The sequence below is a fragment of the Carcharhinus amblyrhynchos genome, unplaced genomic scaffold, assembly GCF_965287045.1.
Source record: "Carcharhinus amblyrhynchos unplaced genomic scaffold, sCarAmb.v2.hapA scaffold_81, whole genome shotgun sequence".
Classification (NCBI taxonomy): Eukaryota; Metazoa; Chordata; class Chondrichthyes; order Carcharhiniformes; family Carcharhinidae; genus Carcharhinus; species Carcharhinus amblyrhynchos.
Genome location: NW_027649821.1, coordinates 649,878 through 672,886, shown reverse-complemented (window position 1 = coordinate 672,886; position 23,009 = coordinate 649,878). Strand labels below are relative to the sequence as shown.

The following is a 23,009-nucleotide window of genomic DNA, read 5'->3' as shown; positions in this document are numbered from 1 at the left end:
TCAGACAGAGCATATAAAGCACAGACAGTTTAGAGATTACTGATTAAAATGCAAATCCTTACACCTAACCTGCTGTTCAAGACCTGAAGTGGCTGATAATGTGAGTGGAAGGAGCACTGATCACAGTTTAAAGAGATGTGTATTGTCTCCAGACAGTACAGTAAGTGAGGTTTTGCAAACCCAGTGTTGACCTGCAGGGGCGCACTCTGGCTTCATCAGCTCACAATGGACAAAGACTACAAATCCCGGCGTGCTCCGGGAGACGCGTCGCGTCAGATTGACATAGAGAACGCCAGCCGCTGACGTCGGCGCGGGGGCGGGCGGTGCGGAACGGCAATCAGATGTCGAGGTGGGGGGGTGGGGCGGCACGCTTACGTCAGGTGGGTGGGGGGGCGGATGGCTGACGCGCTGACGGCAGGTGGGCGGGGCGGGTAGACGTGCTGATGTAACACAGGAGGCGGGGCTGGCCAGCTGACATCTGGCATGTGGGGGCGGGGATGGCGCGCTGACGTCAGGCATGTGGGGGCGGGGATGGCGCGCTGACATCAGCGGATGGGGCGGGGCTGGCGCGTTGACGTCAGGCGTGTGTGGGCGGGTAGGCGCGTTGACGTCAGGCGTGTGTGGGCGGGTAGGCGCGTTGACGTCAGGCGGTTGTAGGGACGGCGGTTAAACGCGGCTCCAATATTAATGATGCTCGAGCCGGTGAGCGCTTCGCATCGGATGGAGCCGTTCCTGCTTAGTGCTCAACCTTACACACGCTGAGTATACCCCCTCACAAGATGGCAGAGAGGTCGGTCAATTTCAATTCAAAATAAACCCTCTTATTTTTCCAAAAATATTTTTCATTGATTGTTATATTTTTTCATTCCCTGTGAGGTGATTTTATTTTTTTCTCTCTTGTGTATGCGTTTTCTGACTGACTTTGGAGGTGATTTGAGCCGGGTATTATTTTTTATTATATATTCCCAGCTGGTCAGTGCTGTGGGATGCAGCCATCCTCCCCAGCTCTCGGATTGCTGGTGATGTTGGGAGTCGGTGCCCCCTGCCTAATAGTGAGCCCTAGCGATGCAGCCAGCAGCCTGACCCCGGCTTGGGCTGCGGGAGAGGTAGTGCGCAGGCGCGGGTTTGCCAAATACATATCCCTCTCCCATACAGCGCATGCGTGGCCTGGCAACAGGTGCAGTGGAGTGCGCCTGCGCTAGGGTGCCGCTGGTTATGAATGGAATTGTTTTGCAGGGCGGGGGTTTGGGGGTTTGTGGCGCAGCGGGTAGCGCCCCCTCTTCTCCACCGCCTCTGAGCAGAGGCTCCGGGTTCGAGTCCTACCCGGGAAAGCAGGTGGTGCAAACCATTTCAGCGCAGTTGGTAAGAGGAAGAGATTCCTGGTCAGCTGTATGATAGAAAACATGCTTCAGACTCTACTATCACTGTCTACCAGACTGCAACATGCATGTTGATCTGTAGTGGACCATCACAGTGCTGAAACTGGCCACTGAACCCAAGCCAAGTGCCCATATAGTTTCACCTGGCATAATCCTATATACCTTCTCTTTTGAGCAAAGGGAACAAATTGACCCTGTGTTGGCATTGGGAATGCAAAAGTACTGTACATGCTAGAAATCTGAAATAAAATCAGAAAAATGCTGAAAATTGTCAGGTCAGACAGCATCTGCAGAGCGAAACAGGGTTATCGTTGCTTTCATCGGAGCCCTGATCAGTTCAAAAGCCTCCTAATGGTGCTGTAATGGTCATGGATTTGTTCATTAGTCGTAGCAATCAACTCATTGCTCGGCAACAAACCCAGACATGAGGGGAAGGGAATCCCAGTGGCTAAGCGCTTTGGGATCCCAGGTCCAAAATTGCCTATTCCTGTCACACACACTGCACTGAGCACATCATGTCCCAAATTACTTGTATATCCCAAAATGAAGTTAATATATATCCAATTTGTATTTGAAGGCATCAGTAATGCCAGACCTTGAGAGGGGCCCCAGTGGAAATGTTTCTGAAGATTAATATTGAACCTGTCCCATTTTTCAAGTGTAAGTCTTGATTGCTGCATCTGCTGGTCTGGTCCAGCAGCCTTTCATTGTCAATATTATCTGATCCTTTTAGATTCCCAGGTAATAGAGATCACTTCTCCATAATCCAATTTCTTCGCCCTTCCCAAAGAGGATTGAACCTTTTAACAGCCTATGTAAAGATTTCAGTTCTTTTTGTGATTGTCTTTGATTTGTACCCTTTGGTTCCTGTGACTCTAGTTCAAATCAGTTATCACAATTTGCCTGATTGTAAACCTTCCAAAACTTGAAGACCTGCATCAGGTTTGTCTGTAAATCTTCTCTGCTATATTGGGTGGGGTGGGAGAGGCACAAAAGGAAGCTTGAATTCATCAAGTCTCTGCAGCTGTAACTGTTCATCTCTGATCAGATCTACACATTGTCGGTCTTTTCCAAGATGAGTATATAATGGAATGCTCAAAATGGTAGAAGATACTCTAGCCTCACTTCAATATCATCTCCTTGTATTCATACGAAGTGTTTTAGATGCAAAACCAATGATTCATTTTGCCTCCTTGATTGGCCTCTGAGATTGATGGGAATGCAGTCTCAGAACTTTGGTAAGATTAGGTGAGATCATCTGCTGCACTTCTATTTGGTGGCTAATTCTGGAAAGGCAAAGTCTGCCACATGTGAGGTATCACTTGCCAGTAGTGCAGGGTGATCTCTGACATCTTGTTTGCAAGGCTGGCTGGTGCCTGGTTTGGTGCCACACAATGTCATGTTGGTGAATTTCTGCTCACAGCTGGTGTTGGTTGTCAGCTAGTTTCCCACTTGTCAATAATTGATGTTGAGGGCTTTATTGTTTATTTTGAGAATGTCCTTGAATTGGAGTTTGGTGCTTTGCTAGTCCTGATGGCCTGTCCCTCCACATATTATATCCTAAGTGATACAGCCATCATCTATGCTGTGCACATGTCCATGCCAGTGAAGCTGCCTATGCTTTATGAATGTTAGCATGCTTGGCATGTTTGTCCCAGAAAAGCCAGCTTCATTGCTGACACTGTCTTTTCATGTGAAGCCAAGGGTGTCTTTGTATTTTGCCTTCTGATGGCTTTATGTACTTGTGCTTCGGCTGTTAATGATCTGTATACTTGCACTCCTTTTATCCATTCGTGGTATAATTCTCTTCCCTATTTCCAAAACGCATTACTTTATATAGCTCTTCAGGGCAATACAGTGGTTAGCACTGCTGCCTCACAGCACTGTGGATCCTGGCTTGGTCACTGTCTTTGTGAAGCCTGCATGTTCTCCCTGTGTCTGTGTGAGTTCTCTCCGGTTCCTTTGGTTTCCTCCCACGGTCCGAAAGATGTACTGGTTAGGTACATTGGCTGTGCTGAATTCTCTGTGTACCCAAACTGGCGCTGGAGTGTGGCAACTAGAAGATTTTCACAGTGACTTCATTGCAGTGTCAATGTAGGCCTCCTTGCGACACATTTATTAACTTTAATAGAATCCTACAGTGCAGAAGGAGGCCATTTGGCCCTTCGAGTCTGCACTGACCACCTGGGCCCTATACCTATAATCCCATCCATTCATCCTAGTTAGCGTGCTCCTCCTATATATACACACACACACACACACACACACACACACACACACACACACACCCGACACTAAGGGGCAATCTAGCATGGCAATCCACTTAACCCGTACGTCTTTGGAGTGAGGGAGGAAACCCACACAGATTACGTTAGTACATAAATTCTGGTTTGTCCATGACGATTGATGGTACTAATTGTACTTGGTGAGTTTTTTTGTTAATCCAGTTTATTATAGCTGGTTGATTTTTTTTTGCTGCTTTCTGCGGCCAAAGTTGTTGTTATCTGAGTACTTCAAGCATTTATGTTACAATTGTAACCACATACATAATTTGTACATAATGTTCTTGTTAGCTTCCTGCTTGTGTCCCCATTCTGTGATCTGCCTAATGACAAAAGGAAAATAAATTTTGCATTTATATGGTGCCATCTCTAGCTAACATCTCCAAGTGCTTCACAGGCACAAACGTGCAGTTATGTGGCAAACATGGAAGCCATTTGTTCATAACAGTAATGAAATTAATGACTGGCTGATGTGCCTTTAATGTTGTTTGCTGAGGGAGGAATGTTGGCCTGGACAACGAGAGCGCCTTGCTATTCAGACACTGCCAATTTTCAGCATCAACTGGACAGATAACGCCCCACTTCCTCAGCATGGAATTAAACATTGCTGTCGCCTGGGCTGAGCCAGAATATTCTGACTTGGGTGTTCCCAACTGATGTGACTGAGTTTTCGTAGTTTTGAAATGAGATGTCATTTTTGATTAATTCTCACCTGCTCTGTGTGGTTAAAATATTCCATCTAATAGTATTACAGCTGTACTGTGTGTATAACTGATCAATGCATGAAGTTCCAGCAGGCATTCTCCCTCACAGTAGCTAGAATTGGATTCTGTGGTGTGTATTAGAAATATTGTATTTAGTTTAAGACCAAATAAAAATATTCACCTGTGAACACTTGCTTTATTTTTTCTACATCTTAGTTTAAGAATTTTGTTTTATGAATGCCACATTTTCAGTAGTAAATTGTTTAATGGAGTAAAAATGTAATCTACCATTGTTTAAGGGACTTTAACGGTGGGTGAAATAAGTAGCCAATATTTCATATTGACGGTATCTTGTTGGTATGTCTCTGGTGCTGTATTCTTCTCTCTGATTACTTTGTCGTTTTGGACTGCACTGTGTCGCATCATTTGCAAGCTAGTTGAGATTCTGTGTGCTGCAGTGCTGCTCTTTTATTCATTTAAGTGTAATGTGCTTTTATACAAATGTCGCCTTGAAAACAGCTTTCTATTCCAATGAGTTTGCTGGGCAAAGGAGCACTTCATGACTTTTCTTGTATGCAGGCTAGGGAGCCACTGCTTTTATGTCTTGACATAACCAGTGAGGAAAGCATCTTGCTGGAAGGCTCAATGAGTAAGTTGCTCGTGCCAACCTGTCCCAGGGTCAATCGCTGTTGTGCGCCAATTTATTCATCCAGCTTTACAACTTGTGGGTGTAAATAGATAGGACAATGCTAGATCACTGTACCTCACCGCTGATCACCTTTTTTTTTGTACAGTAGCCTCTTTGAATTCATAATTTGTGCACAGTTAAAGCATGCTGATGATGAGAGTATAGTTGAGTTTTTATGCAAGGCCCTTATACTGGGAGAGGATTGATGAAAATAATGTCTTTCTACGACATGCTGGTGCAGCATACGCCTAGATCATTTGTAATGCTTTCAATCATAATGACTATATTTTGCAGGTGATTTATTTCCATAACCTGTATCTCTGTTTGTGTTTGTACCGTTTTTTTTCTGTATTTCAGTATTAGATTTGTGCAACTTTATCTCGAATTTTGACGAATTCTCACCTCATTATTTGAAGTGCAGTGAGCAAATCGCTTACGCTGGGTTATTTGGGAGAATCCAGTGCTTTGTGTGAAAGCATCAGTGAATGGTTCTTCATCGCTAATTTTAAAATGATAATTAAACGCTTAAGGTGTAATTAATGTGATGTGAGAGTGGAGCCTTTTGAGAACAGAATACTTGTCTTTCAGTAAGAGTGTCCTTTGTTCGATGCAGTCTCCGCAAATTTCTAAAGTGGGTGTTGGTTAAAACAATTATTGTCTACTGTTCTGCGACTGGCTTCTGCTGACAAATGACAGGAGTGTTGCAAGCAAGTCAAAATATATCTTTCAAAGGGAAGAATGACATTTGTATCTGCATTGCTTATTGTTCCTGTGGAAATAATGGCCTGGATATAACTGGGCTGGTTATGTTATTGGTGAGGGTGGAATTTTGAGTGGGAATTTCTGAGCTCCCCACACATTGTAGAAATTGAACTCCACAGGATGCGTCTTCTGTTATTGAAAGGTCCCCACTCCAGAGTCAGCCTGATTGATAGGGTCACCTTACAGTCAGGCAGGAAGGATTGTAGCGTAGGTTGCACTAACAGACATGCTCTGAGGGAATGTCTGATCCTGGGAGTCTCTGTCTGAGGTTGTCTATTTGGGGATTGAGGGATATACTCCTGCTCCTCTTGGCCCATAAGCAGTGCTGTAAAGATGCTTACCTTCTCCTCAAACCTATGCTTGCCTCCCTTGGGCTGCCAGTTTTCCAAATTCTGCAGAAAACTCATTACTTACTCGTGAAAATGTGAACATTTCCAACCTGTTTTTTTGGCAGTGGTTTGGTTGTCTCCTCTTTGCCCTGATTCCATTTAACCTGGAAGTGGATGGATTGGGCTCAAGGTTCAAATTTTATCATCTGTCCCAATCCACCTGTTAAAATTCAAGCTTGGGGGTGAATCTGAAAGTCTTGTAGGTGAAACCTACTGTAAAATTATTCAGGTTTAATCCTTCATCAGACCCTCCAGCACATTGGACACTTGGTATGTAGCGTCCATAAAAAAAAAAGCTGGGATTCTGCAGGAGGCATTGAATATTTTTTAAAAAGGTAGAATTCATATTAAGCATCAAAAGATTTGCATTTATATTTATTTCACGATCTCAATGTCCTCGAGTGCATTGCAGCCAATGATATACTTATTGAAGAGATTCACTGCAAGAAATGCAGCAACCAATTTGTGCGTAGTAAGCCCTTACAAACCACAGGGATTAATAACTGAGCTCTGTTTAGTTGAGGGATGAATATTGGCCAGTTTACTCCTGCTGTTTGAAGGTGAGGTGGGATCCTTTTCATCTAACAGGGGAAAAAGTGAGAAGCTGGTTCAATGTCCTATCTAAAAGATAGTCCCTTTGCCAGGGTGGGTGTTGGCTGTCAGTATGCACTCATCGTTGCCATTGGATATAGAACATCGAACACGACAGCACAAACAGGCCCTTCGGCCCACAAGTTGCGCTGATCATATCCCTACCTACCAGGCCTATCTATAACCCTCAATCCCGTTAAATCCCATGTACTCATCCAGAAGTCTCTTAAAAGACCCCAGCGAGTTTGCCGCCTCCACCACCACCACCACCAGCATGTGATTCCACTCACCCACCACTGTCTGAATGAAAAACTTACCCCTGACATCTCCTCTGTGCCTACTCCCCAGCACCTTAAAACTGTGTCCTCTCATAGCAACCATTTCAGCCCTGGGAAATAGCCTCAGAGAATCCACGCTGTCTATACCTCTCAACATCTTATAATTGCTATCAGGTCACCTGTCATCCTTCATCTCTCCAGGGAGAAAATCATCAGTAGGGTAAAACTAATCTGTCTCGTGACGATCTAACTAATATTTTGAGTTAGATTCTGAGGCAAGAGGGTAACTGCTGAGCCAAGGCCTGCTGACCCCCTCAGTTTGAATGTTGTGCGTCCACTATAGGAAGGATATAACAGTCAGGAAAGGGATTCAGCGAAGATCCACTAGAACTATACAGGAATGTGAGGGTGCAGTTACAAAGAGGCAATTGGTGATTGATTTGCTGGAAGCTGCAAGGTTAAGTGGTGGGAATGTAGCAGGACTTTACAAAATTGTGAAGTGATCAATAACAATAGATTGGTGACTCAGTAACAAAGATCATCATGAGTTGATTCAAGATGATTGAAGATTTTTTTCACAAAGATTATTCTTTTAAAAGTGTCTGTTGAAATAAGGGCGATAATTTAAAAGGGAATTGGATAAAATTAAGGGTCAGTATTTAAAAAGGAAGAATATGCAGGAATGAAGGATATGGAAATGATATTAGAATAAATTGCTTCTGTTAAGGAGTTGAATGTTTTATGATCCAAATTGCATGAGGAAAAATTAAATAGTTTTTGCGCTAAATGTTGCTGCTCCGGTTTAAATAACATGAGTGTTTTGCGGCAGGAATTCCAGCATTTGGGGTCCGGACGACTGAAGGCAGAAACCACCAGTACTGAAGCAATTAAAATTGGAGATGCCTGAGAGGCGAGGATTAGAGGAGCACAGATATTTCTGGGGTTGTGGGACTGGAACAGATTACAGAGCAGAGAGGGGCAATGCCTTTGGAGGATTTGTAAATAAAGAGGAGAATTTTAGAATTGAATGTTGCTTAAATGGGAGCCATTTTGGGTCAGTGAGCAGAATTATGGGTGAATGGGATTTGGTGTGACTTTGTGCACAGGCACTCGAGTGTTAGACCTCAAGCCCTTTTTGGAACGATGTGGGAGATCAGCCAGAAGGCATAGAATCCCTTCAGTGCAGAAGGAGGCCATTTGGTCCATCAAGTCTGCACTGACTCTGACAGAGCACATGTCCTGGCCCACCCTATCCCCGTAACTCCATGCATTTATATCATTACCCCCTAACCTACACTTCTTGCAACACTTGGAATATTTTGTATGGCTAATTACCTAAGTTGCACATCTTTGGACTGTGGGAGGAAACCCTCGCGGACATGGGGAGAATATGCAGATTCCACACAGTCACCCAAGGCTGGTATTGAACCCAGGACTCGAGCTGTGAGGCAACAGCGCTAATCACTGTGCCGCTCCAAATGCCTTTGAATAGTCCAACTGGAAGATAATAAGGACTTGGATGAGGGATACTGAGATGGGAATGGAGTCTGGTGATGTGATATTAACCAGATAGATCTTTCAGTGTCTACTGAGGATACTGTTGTATTAGTGTAGTCGTTAACCTCCCAGAAATAGGAACCATGCGATGGAGATAGTCTAGTCATTTGAATTACAAGGCAGTCTGCCTGGTGATGAGGGGGAGACAGCGGGTCAGTGAATTCATTCAGTTTAGAAACCTTTTTATTGAGGCAAGATGTGGATTTCAAATTGCTACCGTTTCTTTTAATTATGGTGCATGGTTCTTTTAATTGAACGTGGTGTGACAAAGATCACTCTTTACTTAAAAACCCTTAGAGTCTAAAGCTAGGCTACTATTGGAAACTGGGTATCTAATTAAATGTCCCACTGTATAGATTAAGGTAATACATGTCTGAACTTTTGTCATTAATACATTTTGAAACATTACTTTTAGAACATCTTAGAAGGTGCTAACTCCTCTTCTCCCTGCTGGCTTTGTAATTTGTGTTACAGTAATTCACTAATTAGAATGTGGAAAATTAAATTGCTAATTAAAAGTTCCTTCTCTTTATTAAAAAAAAGTCAGAGCTACCTTGACTGCAGCCTGTCATTTAGTTTCCATATTTTCTTTTCTTTTTTTGTATTTTCCGTCACATTTTGCAGTCCACAAATTTCAAAGACTTTAAACAAATAGAATAAAGAAAATTACAGCACTGGAACAGGCCCTTCGGCCCTCCAAGCCTGCATCGATCATGCTGCCCGTTTGAACTAAAAGCCCCTACCCTTCCAAGGATCATATCCCTCTATTCCCATCCTATTCATGTATTTGTCAGGATGCCCTTTAAAACTCACTATTGTATCTGCTTCCACTACCTCACTGGTAGCGAGTTCCATGCACCCACCACCCTGTGTTTTATATTTTTAAAAAAATTGCCAAGGTTTAAAATTGCCTTTAAACCTTGCCCCTTGCAATTTAAACCTATCCCCCCTAGTAATTGACTCTTTCACCCTGGGAAAAAGCTTCTGACGATTCATTAGCCATAGGAGGGAAAATATTCTGTCCTGCCGGTCTCCTAATAATGCTTACCTTTTTTTTGTTTTATTTTGTCAAGGTGACCGGAATAATGTGCTATGGTCTATATTCTTCCTAGCATTTTTTGTCATGTACAGCTGACTGAGCAATGTGTTAACAGTAATCCTTTGAACAGAGAGCCTGGTGTTGCATGCAAAGTACACATAGCCTTTTATTAAATTTTCCAGAGTTCAAATATTGACATCTTAGGACAGTTGTGTGTATTTCATGCATGCTACTGCAGAATACCCCGTGGGGCTCAACACCAGGGAGACAACAACAAATGTGGAAAATTGATGTGTAGAATTGGAAGATGGTTTTTCTACATTTTTTTAAGGGCTGTTTCCAAACAGGCCGTTGCATGCATGCTCAATGAATTGAATTACTGGTATGATGTTTTGTCAACATGATCAACTGTTGACTTCAGATTCAGTGATGGTTTGATGTTAAGAGAATTGTGGATTTACTAATGTGTCTGTGAGCAGTGTAGTGAGTGTATTTGCATACTCTCTGGAATCTAATGGTGGCACCAGTCATCTCATCTTGTTGGTGTACGCATTGACCTGGGAGTGATGCAGATGTACATCAACTGCTCCAATTCCTCTGGCAGTTATTGATTTGAATAAAACTTCACTTAGGCTTTAGATAACTAATAGAATCTAGTCTTTTTCTCGTAGATTTTCTTTAAAGAAATTTAAAAAACCTGCCTGAAGGGCCAGGTGTAAGACACTGAGATTGAAAAGATTGGAATATAGGTCAGGCAAATTGAAGAGCAGCAGCTAGGCGGCATCAAAGTTATGGCTTAAAGCCTGCAGGAGAAGAGTTGGTAAGGAACTCCCCAGCTTTGAAAACCTGGGGGAGTGGACTGTGAAGGCATAGCATGCTCACAGATCACCAACAACCTGTCCTGGTCCCCCCATGCCAACACTATAATTAAGAAAACCCAGCAACACCTCTACTTCCTCAGAAGACTAAGGAAATCTGGCATGTCAGTTACGACTCATCAACTTTTACAGATGCACCACAGAAAGCATTCTTTCTGGTTGTACCACAGCTTGGTATGGCTCCTGCCCTGCCCAAGACTGCAAGAAACTACAAAAGATCGTGAATGTAGCCCAATCCATCACGCAAACCAGCCTCCCATTCATTGACTCTGTCTACACTTCCCTCTGCCTCAGCAAAGCAGCCAGCATAATTAAGGACCCCACACACCCCGGACATCATCTCTTCCACCACCTTCTTCGGGGAAACAGATACAAAAGTCTGAGGACACGTACCAGCTGACTTCCTCCCTGCAGCTGTCTGACTTTTGAATGGACCTACCTTGCATTAAGTTGATCTTTCTCTACACCCTAGCTATGACTGTAACACTACATTCTGCACTCTCTCCTTTCCTTCTGTATGAATGGTATGCTTTGTCTGCATAGTGTGCAAGGAACAATACTTTTTATTATATGTTAATACATGTGACAATAATAAATAAAATCAAAATCAAGTCTAGATTGCAGCACATTAATGGAGGAAGTATGTGTTTCCAAAAGAGAAAATGCTGGAAAATCTCAGGTCTGGCAGCATCTCTAAGGAGGGGAAAGAGCTGATGTTTCGATATGTAGTGGTCCATTTTGGCAGGATGCAGGAGTACAATATCAAGGGTAGGAGTCTTAACTGGGTTGAAGAGCAGAAGGATCTTGGGGTCCGGGTCCATAGGACTCTTAAACTGGTCTCGCAGGTGGAGGATGTGTTCAAGAAGGTGTATGGTGTACTGGCTTTCATTAATCGAAGGATTGAGTTTAGGAGTCGGGAGGTAATGCTGCAACCTTATAGGACCCTTGTCAGACCCCACTTGGAGTACTGTGCGCAGTTCTGGTCGCCTCACTACAGGAAGGATGTGGAAGCTATTGAGAGGGTGCAGAGGAGATTTACAAGGATGTTGCCTGGATTGGGAGGCATGTCTTATGAAGACAAGTTGAGGGAGCTAGGTCTCTTCTCCCTGGAGAGACGAAGGTTGAGAGGTGACCTGATAGAGGTTTATAAAATGTTGAGAGGAACAGATAGCCTCCGAGAATCCACCCTATTTCCCAGGGCTGTAATGGTCGCTACGAGAGGATGCAGGTTTAGGGTGCTGGAAAGCAAGTACAGAGGAGATGTTAGGGGAAAGTTTTTCACTGAGGGTGGTGAGTGAATGGAATCGGCTGCCGTCGGTGGTGGTAGAGGCGAACTCGCTGGGGTCTTTTAAAAGACTTCTGGATGAGTATATTGGATCTAATGGCATTGGAAGTTAGTGTTCTATGGCTTGGTAGGTATAGATGTGATTGGTGCAACTTGTGGGCCGAAGGGCCTGTTTGTGCTGTAGTGTTCTATATGTTCTATGACTCCAGATGACCACCATCCGTTCTTGATATTGGACCAAAGCTTTGACAAAGGGTCATCTGGACTCAATGTCAGCTCTTTTCTCTCCCTACATGTGCTGCCAGACCTGCAGAAATTTCCCAGATTTTATCTTTTGGTTTCAGATTCCAACATCTGCAGTAATTTGCTTTTATAAGAATATGTGTTTGCTGTTTAGATTAAGGAAGAGGAGAGTTCAACAGAATATCATGCATAAATAAAACAGTGCCCAAGAAGGATGCAGTGAAGAGAGGCTGAATATTAAAGATGAGAGTTCCTGTCCGTGGATACTTGAAGGGCCTGCTTGAGCAGAGCAGCACTTAGGATGGACAGTGCACTTTCTAGCTGCTTTCAATATTCCACTAGACTGTTTTTTAAAAGACCTGTACCTATTCTTCAAAACTACCCTGAATAACATAAAAGGATCCTTGGCTGTCAGCAATGTTGGAGCATCTATTCTAACTCCTTCTCTTCACCTAAGTTAAGCCATGAGTATGTTTTAGGCAATGAGTCTGAAGCTAGTTATTGCCTTTTTGATATCCCAATTCTCTAGCCTGAGTCGGTGAAACCAGTTGCATCCTCAAATTATTCCCTACGAACTGGGAGTTAACCAAGACTGTTTCTTGTTCATCCACCATAACGAGGGAAATCCTTGCTCCAACAGTCACCTGAATAAATTACTGCAGAGTCTGGAATATGATTATTCTCAAGCTAATAGGACCCAAGCTGAGCTTTGTTAGACTAACACCTAAATTATGTTGTGTTTATTCTCTCTGTAGGTTTCAATATTAACAATATGTATTCCATTTTTAGAGTTGAAGGCAATCTATTGGGTCAGTCTTTCGATATAGAATCTCTACAGCGCAGGAGGAGGCCATTGAGCCTGTACCAACAAAATCCCACCCAGGCCCTATTCCTGTAACCCCACATCTTTACCCTGCTAATCCCTTTGACACTAAGAGGCAGTTTAGCATGGCCAATCAACCTATCCCCGGCATCTTTGGACCTGGGAGGAAATCGGAGCACCCAGCGGAAATCCACGCAGACGTGGGGAGAATGTGCAAACTCCAGACAGACAGTTGCCTGAGGCTGGAATTGAATCTGGGTCCCTGGCGCTGTGAGGCAGCAATGCTAATCACTGTGCCACCGTGCTGCCTCAAATGTTTAATCAGATTAGTCTTCTCATAACTTCTATTATGCTGCTTGTAGCTACTGCCAGCAGGAGATCTGCTATCATGGTAGTCACCGTCATGTGTCTTGTCATCTTCTCGTGCTCACTGTTGTTTGTCTGCTGTGAGGTCCATCATCCATTCTTGATATTGGACCAGTGTTGTCTGAAGACGAGGAGACTTTAATGCCATGAGTATATAATGAATTCAACCTTGCATCCCTGTTTCTGCTGCCCTCTACTTTCTTTTCTAGGAGAGACTTCTGTGGCTTCTCATTGATTAAATGGCTGAAATATTGAATTTTCTGATGTCACATCTTGCAGTTTTTTCTTTGCTCTTGCGAAACACCACTTCATTTGTCGTCTCTGGAAAAAGAACAGAATTTTTAGCAAACATTTTGACATCCATATTTCCAAAGCCTTGATTTTCTTCCACAGATCTTTACTTACTGGCCAGGTTTATGAGGGAGACAGGAAAGTAGATGGAATGTAGCACCTTATGAGTTTTAGAATGTGAATCTAGATTTTCTTCTTAGTACTTTTTCTTCCCACACTCCAAAGATGTATAGGTTTGGTGGATGGATTAGTCATGGTGAATGAGCAGGGTTTCGGTTCGGGGAAGGGGGTGTGGTGTCGTTGAGTGGGATGCTCTTTTGGAGAATCAGCCCAGACGCAATAGGCCTTCAGCATTGTAGGGTTTCTATGAAATACTAACATTTCAAGAAGCAATGCAGAATGAGTTTCGGAGGAGGGAAAAACGTTTTAGTTTATTTGTTAGTGTCACAAGTAGGCTTACGTTAACACTTCAATGAAGTTACTGTGAAAATCCCTTAGTTGCCACACTCTGGTACCTGTTCGGGTACACTGTGGGAGAATTCAGCTTGGCCAACATATGTAACTAGCATGTCTTTCGGATCGTGGGAGGAGACCAGATCATCTGGAGGAAACCCACACAGACATGCGGTGAACGTACAGACTCTGCACAGTTACCCAAGCTGGGAATTAAACCTGGGTCCCTAGTGCTGTGAGACAGCAGTGCTAACCACTGTGCCCCACCCCCTCCAAACCACACACGCACACACACACACACACACACACACACACACACACACACACACACACAGTGTTATGTTATTTGAGGGAGCTAGAATTAATATCAGGGTACTGGGGTTGAGTTCCTCTACTCCTTTCAATACAAAAGTGACAAGGGGTCTTGTACGTCCACCTGCGAGGGCAGATGGGGCTTTGGTTTAATGTCTCATCCAAAAGATGGATGCTTCCTCGATGTACCGAAGTTGCCAATTTGGATGCTTCTATCCCAGTATTTAAAATTTATGTAAGCATAGATAAGTTTTTTTTTGTTGGAGACCATAACTAAGGGCGGACAGTGTGGATTATTAGAAGGTGGGTCATGTTTCACTTATCTCTTTGAATTCTTCGAGAAGATGCCCTGTATATGAAGGCGTTGGGAAAGTAATGCATGTGGTTTCTGAGGACTTTCAAAAGAGATTTGTGAATGTCAAAGCCAATTGTTTAATAGTCTGGATTGTAGACAATCCAAATCTCTCAGTTTAGAGCTTTAACAGCCATAAACCCTTTTAAGATGTATATTTATTATTCTTGCAGGTACTGTTTCAGTTCTGCTGCACCCTTTCCTTCACTAGTTCTTAATGCACCGATTTAAACTCTTCTGAATGTGTGTCATCTTCAGCCTATCATGGCCTTCTCTTTCTGGTGTGCTTATTAAAAATCTTCACCTACTTAAAGGTTATCTAAGATTTTTACCTATTCGTATCCCTCCAGTGTTTTTTTTCCATATATAATGTTGACATTGTCTTTTTATCTGTGTTGTAATGAAAGCTGATGGCTTGGCTAGAGACTGAGGAAGAGAAAACATGAGTAGAAGATTCTTCGATTGGCAAGGTTTAGTTGATAGTAAGAACATGAGAAATAGGAACAGGAGTAGGCCATCTAGCCCCTCGAGCCTGCCCCGCCATTCAATAAGATCATGGCTGATCTGAAGTGGATCAATTCCACTTAACCGCTTTCTCCCCATAACCCTTAATTCCCTTATCGATCAGAAATCTATCTACCTGTGACTTAAACATATTCAACGAGGTAGTCTCCACCACTTCAATGGGCAGAGAATTCCAGAGATTCACTACCCTCAGAGAAGAAGTTCCTCCTCAACTCTGTTCCTGTAAACTCAGTGCAAGTGTTCAGATCTTAGCGTAGAAAATATATCAAAATTTGATGGCAAATTAGGGAAGAATATGATTGACTACAAGTTAAGAGTCCTCATTTGATGCTCTCCCACTGCTTCCTGCCATGGATGAGTTAGATGAAGAACCCTCATCGCTTGAGAAGGCTGTAAACTGCTTGGCAAATAGGCAACCCGACAAGAAGTATCATCATAGAACCCCTACAGTCCAGGAGGAGGTCATTCAGTCCATCAAACCTGCACCAACAACAATCCCATCCAGGCCCTATCTCCACAATCCCACATATATTTACCCTGCTAATCCCCCTAACCTATACAACCTGGGACACTAAGGGGCGATATAACATGGCCATTTGGGAGGAAACTGAAGCACCTAGGGGAACACAGACCCATGTGGACACGGGGAGAATGTGCAAGCTCCACACAGACAGTGGCTGAAGCTGGGAATCAAACCCGAGTCCCTGATGCTGTGAGGCAACAGTGCTAGCCACTGTGTCACCGTGCTGCCCCTAAGGGGAAGTTCCAGCTGAGGCAATAGCGAGTAAGAGAGGAAAATGGCAGCACCTCCTAATGTGTGCGATCATGGTGACAAGTGGCTACAGAGCTTCGCGACAAGTGCTAAGACCAGAATCAACTCCCAGTGACCTGATGGCTATATGTGCAGCACTTGTAGCAGAACCTGCCTCTCCCAGAAATTAGCCTCTTTTCAGCAAAGGTGCATACCATGAAGGCACCTCAACCAAAATGAATTGTATGCTGTGGATACATTCCCTTTCATAAATGGGAGGATGCCACTGAAGAGACAGTTTAAAATAATGGGCAGATATTTGAGAGGCAGTTCAGCGTAGCATGAAATAAGAACAAAAAAGATAGAAGATTATCGACCAGAAACATTGGCTCGCTTTCTCTTCACAGATGCCACCTGACCTGCTGAGTTTTTCCAACTTTGTTCTTAATTCAGATTTTCAGCATTTCCAGTATTTTGCTGTTGTATCAACATATCAGAACCTCATTGTTCACTTCCCAAGGTATTTAAAATAAATCTTATTGCTTGTATCCCTTTTAGCAAAACAATACACAACTCCAACTTGAATATGTTGAAGTCATCTGCCTCCATGGTATGAATGGGAAGTTTTTTTTCTGTGCACGAGATGAACTTAAGCTGTCTGCTCAGATTCCAGCTTGTGAGCTTTAGTCCATTCTGTGACTACCCTGGACAATTTTGAGGGCTTAATCTATTTATACTTGTTGAATTTTCAGGATTTAAAACAAGATTTTTCCTGAGCTTTATTTTCTTCTGTGCAAACATTCATAGATCCCCTTCTCCTTGTAGCTCAGGTATAGGATCTCTCCATATTAGCTTTTTTAGACTCGCCCTGCACCTATCCTGGAAGCTAAGGAGCCCCCACTGCTGTAAGGTGAGTGGCAGACCAAATTGGGTGGACCATGCAGTGCTTCATGTGTGTTACATTTTCACCATAATTCGATACTGACAGACTTGACTCAATTGTTCACATTTCATGTGAATTATCAATTGGAATAAGGAAGATGAGTCAAATGTGAGCATGTGGATGAAGGAATAATAACATATGAAAATGATAAATCAATCACACATGTTCAATTTGCTCTACAAATAAAAGAAAGATAATCTTAAAATAATGTCAGATCATCACTTTACTGTCTTCCAAAGGTGAGACCTAATACAGGAATTAGTTTACTGCTTTTACTTCGGTAAAAATAAAGTATATTATCAATAAAACTGTTAACGTTTAAAATGTACCCAACATTAGGAACAGGAGTAAGCTATTCACCAGCCTCACCATTTGATTAGATTGTGCCAGATTTGCGTTTTTAATCCTCTGACCAGAAACATGAATTGAACTTCCTAAAACAGACACGCAAGTAACTTGAATTCACAATCCAATATGGCTGATCCTAATTGCCATTGCTGTACATTGCAATCCAATGAATTGGCATGTGAGATAGCATGTTTGCAAACAGAAAAATGCTGGAAAATCTCAGCAGGTCTGCCAGCATCTGTGGAGAGAGAATAGAGCCTAGATGACCCTTCGTCAGAGCATGTTTGCAAAGCCCACCAAAGTCAAAATGACTTGGGGAAATTTGAAAGATCTGTAGCTCCTGTCCCATTAGTATGGCATTATGGTAATCACCTGAGGTATTCAACTGTTGGAGATGATCCAGTAAGCCTTGGACAGTGGGACCCTGGCTAAAAGAGCTAATATCATGGCTAATTAAACTACTCTTGGAACATGTAGGCATTTGCCTTATTTGAATCTCTGAACAGTTGGAAGAACAAGCCAGCCCTTATGTTTTAAACCCATGTTTTCTCTGCAAATTTTGAGCAGTTAGCTGAAATGCTGAGAGAGAAGATCCAAACGGGGTCCCTCCAATCCACCAGGCAAGGTTCAATCCTGATTTGCTGACAGTGACTATCCAGGGACATCCCTGCTGTAGACAGAGGTTTCTTAAAAGAATTCAATCAGCGCTGCCATCTCCAGAAGAACCATTTGTGCTGTCTACATCTTTAAATTTGAAGCATTGGGACCACCAGAGTAGAGGCATAAGAATTCACCCTGAAGCCAGCTGAATCACCAAACTGAACTAAATATTCTTAAGTTTTATGGATTCTTAATTTGGCCAACCTATCCTTCACATTCTAAAATGTGTAGTAGTGTGTGAAACTCACGTGTATACACTATTGTCAGTATATATTTTACAATGGTTTAATTTTGTTAAGATCAAGAAAGCCTGTTTGATTATTTTATGATCACAGCACATAAATATTTAAGTATCCACTAAATTGGCAGGTATATTCTTTCAAAATCTAAATCCTATAGCAGTCGAACAGAGGGGAGCTCCCACCCCACTTCAGCTTTTCAAGGACATGGTTCCAGATTTTCACTATTCCTTGGAAAAGTGCTTCCCAACATCACCCCTGAATAAGCTAACTATATATTTTAAGGATATGCCCCTTTTATCCTGCACTCCTCACTCACTCATTCATAGTTGTTCTAGGAGAGCTTTGTCTTTCTTTGCCTTGATTGAATTTATGGTAATTCCGTGATGGCCCTGTGTTTTCGGAATTCTCGATCACAAAGATGTTGGAACCAATTCATTAAATATGTTCAAGAGGGAGTTGGATGTGACCCTTACGGCTGAAGGGATCAAGGGGAGAAAGCTAGAGCAGGATACTGAAAATGTATAATTAGCGAAGATCATACTGAATAGTGGTGCAGACTCGAAGGACCGAATGACCTACTCCTGCACTTAGTTTCTATGTTTCTACGTGTAGACTGTAGTTCAAACTGGCAAAAGGCAAATTTAGGACTGATATGAAGGAAGTTGCCTTTGGACAAAGAGTTGGAATGGATTCCAGATAGGAAAAAATTCCGATGTGTGAAAATTCATCACCGTGTCCTCCAGTTTCTACATCAAACTACTACAGGTTTGTTAATTTTTTCATGGGGCATGGGTGTTGCTGACAAGGCTAGCATCTGTTTCCCATCCGTAAATGCCTTTGAACTGAGTGGTTTGCTAGATTAGTTTAGAGGGCAGCTAAGAGTCAACCACATTGTGGATCTGGAATCATATGTGAGCCAAACCGGTAAGGATGGCAGATTTCTCTGGGTGCTCTGGTTTCCTCCCACGTCCCAGAAACGTGCTCTTAGGCTGATTGGTGTAACAAATTGTCCCTAAATTAGTCTTCCCTCAATCTTCCCCAATAGGTGTAGACAAAGGTCATGGGTAGAGGAGGGCAGTCATTATGTTAAAATGGTGGCGCGGGCTCGTTGGGCCAAAGGGCCTGTTTCCTGTGCTGTGTTGTTCTTTGTTCTTTGAAAGAACACTAGTGAAGCAGGTGGGCTTTTACAACAGTCAGCAATGGTTTCATGGTCAACATTACTGAGTGAGACTTGCTTTCAATTCCAAATTAATTAAATTAAAACTCCATCAGCTAATGTAGTGTGTTGTCCCCCAGAGTATTGCGTCTTCACTCTGTCCCCCTTTTGAAAACAGTATGATATAGTGGAACACTGCTATGGCAATAACCATCTTCATACTGCTTAATAGGGTTATTTGATTTGGATTGAAGAGCTCTTAAGGGCTGTGTGATGTACGCTGTAACATGTATGTTGGAGTTTAAGGGGTTGTGCAATGTGCAGGCATAAGTGCCCCACCAGATGGCATCCCAGGGTTCAAAGCCATGGCTAGGGTCTCCAGTCATTAGGGCTTTTGGAAGGTTTTTTTCCCCTACTCCCTGCCCATTTCTGATACAGAGACAGCAATATGAGCACTAATCCATAGGCTTGCTTTCCAGGTAGGGTCGTCGGAGTGAAAACCTTGGAATCACTTAAATCAGTTTGATGTTATAATAAGTATTTCAGGGGAGTTAATGGCTTCTCTCTTAACCGACATTGATAATCTCAGAATCAGCAAGGTTTTAGGCTTCAGTTTTCAGCATGCATATCTGGATAGGTTTATGGACGAAAAGGGATTGGTATAGGCTAGTGGGTCATTGTTTTTGTAACTGGTCGGCGCAACATCGTGGGCCGAAGGGCCTGTTCTGCGCTGTAATGTTCTATGTTCTATGTTCTATGTTCTATCTATATCTTGAACTCTGTAGAATTTTTAAAACCATTTAGAACACGTGAATCTTAACTCTGTCCCCATCTACTCAGGAATGGAGAAACACTACCACAGCTATGGAAATCCCTTTAGGGATGGGAAATTGGCTGAAAATTTATTTTCTTTTCTATCGAAGTATCAGAAGCAAGATAAAGCATGAACTTTTTTATCTTTTATGACACAATTGCTTGGAAAATAAGCAATATAAATTAGTGCTTATAACATATGGAGTAGATAAACAACTCTTTTTGTTTATCTAGTTCATAGTTTGTTTTACAAATGGAATCTAACACTTTGAAACCTAGCCCTTGTTCAGATATAACATTTATTTTTTGGTGCATTTTAAATAGTTCCAGAAGCTGTATTTATTTTAGTTGTGTTTTATAAGTGAGAAATCAAAGTTTGTTGGCCCTATTTTACCATTGCAAAACAGGCATGAAAATGTGGTACAGTCAGTTGTGAGGTCACTAACATGATCCGCGCCCACGTCTGTGCAGGTGGCCACTTTACTGAGACCTGGGAATGGCTGCAATCCACTTTGTGCCCAAAACAGATGCAATGGCATTTGCATGCATTTAAATTGAATTAATGAACTGCTCGCCCAACTTTATTTTTTCCCCTTTACCACCGTGTTTGCCGATACGGAATTGCACCGAAATGAACATGCTGAATAAAATTCTGAATTGGGTGCTCCAGCTGCTGAAGAAACGAGCTCAGAGCTTCCAACAGCTGTCTGACTCAGATTGGGCAGGGGGGTGTTCAGATCATTCTCTAGTGGGGAGGGAGGAGGACAATCATTCTCTGGTGAGAGGATAGGGAGGGAGGAGGAGACAGGTCAGATGTTCCTGTTGGGGGTGGGGTGTAGTGAGGCCAGATCATTCTCTTGGGAGGGGGGCAGCTGAGGCCAGATCATTCTCTGGGGGGGGTGGGGGGGGGTGGGTGGTGAGGCCAAATCATTCCTGGGAAGCGGGGGAGGGGGTGGCAGATCATTCTCTGGGGAGGGGGATGTGGGGAGGCAGGTAAGATGTATCTCTGGTGGGGGGGGGCCCGATCATTCAATGGTGGAGGCAGGGGCAGATGGATCTCTGGGGCTGGGGGGGAGGCGTCCACTGCCACTTTACAGGCAATCGGTGGGGGGGAACGGGGCGGGGGGATTGCGATTGGTCTGCATAGCAGAGGGAGTGGATAAAGGGGACAGTGATGTGCGTGGGGGCCGTCACTTCTGCTTTTTATTCCCAGGCTGCTTCATCCGCTTTTTGCGGCCTGCGAGTGATCTGACACAGGCGCGCTTTTTCAGGTTTTTTTTTTCTAACTGCGCATGTGCAGTTCAAAGCTCTGATCATTTTGGGCAAGCTAAGCCCCACCCACAGCATGATAAGAACATAAGAAATAGGAGCAGGAGTAGGCCATCTAGCCCTTCGAGCCTGCCCTGCCATTCAATAAGATTCAGAACCATGACTTTTTTCAGGCTGAGCGCTAATGGGGGCGCCTGAAAGCAGATTTCCAAGTCGGATCTGAATTGTGCCCAGATTCAGCACTTAGGGCTGCACTTATTTTCATTCTATAAGAACTGCATCCTTATTCACGATGGGAAATTACAAATAAAAATGCTGAATTTATAGATTCTTATTTCAATTGAATACTTTAGAACAGCAATTACTGCTTCAGAAATATTTGGTTAGAAAGTAGGACCTTAACTTATTAAATGCTTTTCACGACTACCAGACACTTGAAAGCGCTTCCAGTCAATATTGTACTTTTTTGGGAGTATAGCCACTGTTGTAATGTAGGAAATGTGGCAGACAATTGCATGCAGCAAACTCCCTCAAACAACAATGTGGTAACAGAAGAGATGCATATAGGTTTAATTTCAAATGTTAACTTGTACGCTGAAAACTGCTCCCCATTCCAGCATCCCTTTTGTATCAGGATAATCATTGACTCATAAGTGACCCATTGGGAAATCCACCTGTCTCTGTATCATGACAATTTACCTGCAGAATGTATGTTATATACTGACATCTGATGCTGACTGTTTCACTTGATTCCTCTTTAAGTACTTGAATGTGGAGTCTGTCAGAGCTTTACTGCTTACCATTCTCAGTCTTAGTTAATTTCTCATATTCTTAATATTTGCTCACCCCTTCCTAAACATTTATGGATAAATGTGAAAGTACTTCTTGGGGGGTGTGTGTGTGTGTGTGTGTGGGGGGGGGCGGGGGGCATAAAGAATTCAACAGAAATGTACTCAAAATGGTATCATTCAAAAGGAGCAGAGGAACAAGACAGTCTTAAGATTTGTGGATAAAAAAATGCCATGAGAGAAAGTGGAGTTCAAAAGCCAGTGGATGTGAGAGATCACAGAATATCTAAACCACAGTTAGAGTATTGTGCAGTTTGGAGGATTCAATGAGAGACCTGGAAAAGGTGCAACATAGGAACATTCAAATGAGAAGTTTACTGCCTTCTGGAGTGGAATGAAAGCTGCAACCCGGGAGCAATGTTCACAGTTAATGAAGAATTTGAGAGGAGATGGATCATAATTTTAAAATAATTGGCCTATGCATGAAGTAGAAAATAAGGCACATTTTTTATACCAAAGCATTATGATATGTTCTGAATGGCTGTTCTTGCTGTCAGTCATGTGAAATCTACTGTAAGTGACTATTGAAATCAGATCAACTACAATACTTTGAACCAGAGAATCTCTGCAGAATTGCTTACAGCATTCTGGAGGATAGTTGTGACGCTAGCTGTTAATGCACATCTATCCCCTTTTTTATGACGACCGTTTAAGTTGTCCCTGTGTTGGGCATATCCTGTGGCTAATTAACTGGAGTTTTTTCAGTTTCAACTGCTTATCCGTTCCTGGCTCTTGATCTTTGGGAGAGGTCGGGTTATTACGCAAAAGCATCAAGAAATGAT

At 42.9% G+C, this 23,009-nt stretch overlaps 1 protein-coding gene across 2 annotated transcripts in view; it reads left to right on the top strand.

Annotated features, from left to right (window-relative positions):
* Positions 1-702: 702 nt before the first annotated feature.
* Positions 703-23,009, top strand: part of arhgap39 (Rho GTPase activating protein 39) — a 485,625-nt gene continuing 463,318 nt past the window's right edge. Inside the window, exon 1 of one of the 2 annotated variants that reach the window (XM_080182707.1) lies at positions 703-790. In XM_080182707.1, the coding sequence (XP_080038833.1) occupies positions 780-790 (11 nt within the window). In that variant the 5' untranslated portion in view covers positions 703-779. The remainder of the gene's footprint in view (positions 791-23,009) is intronic. The other variant, XM_080182708.1, reaches the window with a different exon arrangement.